General features: G+C 45.9%; 1 protein-coding gene across 1 annotated transcript in view; it reads left to right on the plus strand.

The window, feature by feature from the left end:
- Positions 1–3,167: 3,167 nt before the first annotated feature.
- LOC119310756 (putative wall-associated receptor kinase-like 16) overlaps positions 3,168–4,552 on the plus strand; it is a 7,110-nt gene continuing 5,725 nt past the window's right edge. The window contains exon 1 of the mRNA XM_037586389.1: positions 3,168–3,608. Coding sequence (XP_037442286.1) covers positions 3,168–3,608 — 441 coding nt within the window. The remainder of the gene's footprint in view (positions 3,609–4,552) is intronic.

A 4,552-nucleotide genomic window follows, 5' to 3' on the forward strand; every position in this document is an offset into this window, starting at 1 on the left:
ATTGAGTAGGGCGCACACTCTTTCCCGGAGCTAAAACGGACAGATCGGACAGAGAAGGTGCTGACGACGGCGACGTACCATACAGCAGCGGCTCGGCATGATCCTCACGACGGGAGGGAGCGAGAGGAACGTCATGCAGGCCCCTACCAAACGGAGCAGACGGCGGCGGCTCGACGTCCGACGACGAGCTCATGGCGGGCGTCGCCACACACCGCCACACCCGGCGTGGTCGAGGTCGCACCTCGGCAGCGACGACGAACAGGGGCGGGAGCGGAGCAGGGGAGGGGAGCAAGCGACTCGGTCTGGTCGGGTCCGACCAGGTGGATGGATCGGTTCGACCAGGTGGCTGATGTTTTATTGCCCATCGTTTTTGCAAAAAAACCTCGTATTCCCTGGAATCCCCGTGCCCGGGGCGTCTGGTGATGAGATTGCGGTCAAAGCCCGCGTGGACACGCCAGTCAACTGCCAAGTCAGCAGATACGTAGAGGAAATAGTATTTTGGACCGTAGACGACCACCTGAGACAAGTTGTAGGACTGTATTTTGGGTATTTGCAAGTACGAGGAGAAATGTGGCCAACGCGATGAGTATGAGGACGTGTAGTGAATTTTTCTCTTTGACAAATAAGGAAAGACATGAAGCAAATAGGCGTTGGAAGAATTAGAGGGTGTTTGTTTCCTGGGACTTATTGGTTTATGGACTTAAAAAAGTCCCTATAAGTCCCATCTAAACCAAACAGGAGGGACTTATAGGGACTTAAATGGGCATTTGGGACTTATGAAATAAGACTCTTAAGGAGAGTCTTATAGGGACTTATAGTTCTAATATGGTCTTATAGGGACTTATAAGTCCCAGGAACCAAACAGGTAGGGACTTTTTAGGAACTTGGAACTTTGAGACTAAAAAAAGTCCTAGGACTTATGAACCAAACAGGGCCTTAGACTCATGCAAATAGGTTTGGTGGGACATACAGAAGCAAAAAAAAACGCACTGAGAATCAACTCTTTTTGTGTGTGTGGAGAGTACTAAGAACCAATCTATAGTTGGATGGTTATGAGGGTGGTTGGACCCTCAGTCCACCAAGGATCAAATTCCATGTTTGACATTTGTGTGTTTTATTAAGGCGGAATATTCCTTTAGTGCCTATTGGGAGACGACGTTGCTCTCAATATACCGAGGCAACTGTTGTCAATCTTAAGACACATCGGCTCGGTCTTTCAAAGATGCTCATAGGATGGCGAGGGGTGATACCAGGATTTTAATTTGAAGCGGCACTCATCAACACCAGTCCATCTTGGCAAAAGTGGGATTGCAGGAATTTTCCCAAGTATAATTATGCACCTAGAAAGGTCAATTTCTCCTCTCAAACAAAAGAAGAAAGAAAGCTCAATTTCTCTAAGGCTGAACCAAGTAATTACATCAACCATTGGTCACTATAGTTTCCATTATTTTTGTTAGATGGTTTAAGTCTCCCCTTGCAGGCAAAGGTGTGTCTTCAACATGTCACACTCAGGCTATCTCAGCCAGAAAGGTTCTCTTTTGTATGGGCATGAAAATTACGGCAAGACACCAGTAAAGGGTCTGGTTTATACTACAACATGTAATGTAATAAAAATGTCTCTTAACATCTGCCAAAGGAAGTGCTTCACTTTTAGAGGCAAACAAGTTTCATAGCCCCTAAGCTATGTCCCGGGTCGGCCTTGCGTGAGCTTGGCCTATAGGGATTTGACAGTGAATTTTCGCGAGGCAGTGAGCTTCCACGAGACGAAGTCACTTCTCGAGACTCGAGGAGAGCACAATACTATCAAGCCTAGCAGCCAGCGAGTCCCAACTCGCTGGTTTAGCCGATGAGAACGTTCGACGAAAAGTGATCATCGGAGGGGGAGGAGCTAAGCGCCTAAGCTACCGTAACGTCGGGTCAGTTGGCATACAGTTCCTACTTCCTGGTGAGACATCCAGAGCGGGTCGCGCCATCCTGCAGTCACACATCAAACCAAAAGCGAATGAATTTGCCGTTTTGAACCTCAAACTTTGCCCCCAAGGCAAACACCAGCTTGAACGCTTGAATCCCATTCCAAAACGCAGAGCCGCGCACATTGGATTCGAAAAAGGACCCGGTTGGGAGTTATTTGGCCTTCAACAGGTCTGCCCATAGACCTTGTGCGTTGTGAGACAGCTTCCAAATCCACTTGGTCACTACATGAACTTTCTTAGTATCTACATATACGAATCTACTCCCTCCGTTCCTAAATAGTTGTCTTTCTAGAGATTTCAACAAGTGACTACATACGAAGCAAAATGAGTGAATCTACACTTTAAAATAATATACATATGTATGTGGTAGTCCATTGAAATCTCTAAAAAGACAAAAAATTAGGAACGGAGGGAGTATTACACTTTCAGATCAGTACTTATGTTATACTTCAACTTTGAATACATTATGTCCCCTAGTGCCTAAATATATATATATGCTTCCTTCTATCAATATAGTAAAAATTAGCTTCCACCTAATAGTCCAATTTTCAATGGGAAAATCAAGATGCATGCTTCATGACATCGTACAGAATGCATCAAATCATGGAAGCATCCACATGGTTCAGTTAAACATAGCCAATGTCTAAAGTCTAAATGCAGACCTAGTCAGGCCGATGTCTTCCTCTTCCTCTGACGGATGCATTGGCCATCCCATGAAGCATTAGCTTGAAACGGCGCCACCTTGCCGTCAGCATGTCTCACTCAGGCTACCTCACCCAGAGATGTCGCTTTAAACTCTTCATACGTTGGCCTGCAAGCTACCATAAGACGACAGGAAATGCCATCTCTTTTATACTGCACCCTTGGACACGGTCCTCTGAATCACCCAATGGCACCGGCTGGCCGGGTTAAACAACGCCAGAAGAAATACCGCCCTCCACACAGGGTGGTAATAAAGACTCGGTGGTGAGTTTGGTGACATGACCTTTACACAACTTGCAATCAAGTCTATAAAGTCAAGTATTCGTTCCTATTTACCTATGTCTTTACAACCTCTGCTACAGCAGAAATTTCCTCTCATTCAGAAACTGTTAGTGTTCATCTGTTTAGTTGTAGCACCACGGTAGCACCATGGTCATCAGCTAGGAGCTCAGGAGCATACGTCCACAGTCCACACCAACCCGTTCACCGGCGATGACGAAGCTGGGGTTTCTTCTTTCTGGCTATATTTTCCTCAGCCTTTTAGGGATTTGGGTGGTGGCCACGGCCGTTGTACCGGCAGGCCATCGTCCCGGCTGCCCGGCGAAGTGCGGTGACGTCGACATCCCGTTCCCGTTCGGTATCCGCGAGCAGTGCGCGTTGCACAACGGCTTTAAGCTGAACTGCACGACCGTGGAAGGTGTCAAGAAGCCTCTCTGGTGGGATGTCGAGGTGGCTAAGATCTCCTTGGCTAATGGCACGGCCACGATGAATACCAAGGCGATTTCGCGGCAGTGCTATTTCCCAGCCAATCGCACTATGAGGTACCGAAATGCATGGTTGAACCTCACCGAGACACCTTTCTGGATATCGGAGGTGGATAATACAGTTGTCGTCATCGGGTGCAATACTCTCGCTTATATGATGAGCTCTTCTGTAAGTACCTTTTTGTAGAACTCTTCTGTAAGTACTTGAACTGATCGGGGTGAAAATGTTCGGAGAATCAGGCTTTTAAAAATTAATTTCCAGGGTGCAAAACCTGCCTGGAACAACTGTTTATAATAACCAGGCAAATGAGAAATGACATGCTAACTTAAAAAAAATACTAAACCTTTTATGCGATGTTTTAGAAATGACATGTTAACATTCAGCTCAGAGAAGGCTTTGTTTTGTTTTGGTCTTCGGCAAAGTGAGATACCTTCACGTTGTGTGGGCCGATAGCTTCCATGTCTTCGGTCTCTTTAAGCCTCGTTTACACCCTTGAGGTGTTCTCACCGTCGTGAGCAACAATAGCCCCAAAAAATTCCAGTAATTAACTCTAATCTTTATCTCTTTGTAAGTGACCTTTCGGTTCCTAGTATACCTGATGTAGGTCAGGATCATCTGCCAAATCGATTAAGAAAAGTTTGCAATCATTCTATTTTCACGGCATCAAGTATCTCAAATGTGTATCCCCCGCAAACCTCCACTATTTGGCCTCCGATTTTATTTTAATAGCAATTATAGTTGACATAGACGAAACACTCCTAAAAACTCTTGTGGTTCTCTCATTTCAATTTTTTTTTGACCCCCGGAACCGTACAACAATAGTTCTACGGTATATTTTCAAATTTCCCCCGAGACTAGCATAAAGAGTGATGTCATGCCCCTTCCTCACATTGCCGTTGTGACGATCATGGATAGCCACCATTCTTTGATGGAGGTGAAGTTGCTCCAAGCGTCAATGTTGACATGCATAAGCCCAAGCCAAGCTTTCACCTCATTCCAGTTCGTCGAGCTTTAGGGTGGCCTTCAAGAAGTTAACCTAAATGAAGAGACCAGTGCCGAGATTACATGGAAGCTCATGGTTTGGAGGAATAGGGCTCCGCCAAATGTGTGTG

Source organism: Triticum dicoccoides, chromosome 5B (assembly GCF_002162155.2).
Source record: "Triticum dicoccoides isolate Atlit2015 ecotype Zavitan chromosome 5B, WEW_v2.0, whole genome shotgun sequence".
NCBI lineage: Eukaryota > Viridiplantae > Streptophyta > Magnoliopsida > Poales > Poaceae > Triticum > Triticum dicoccoides.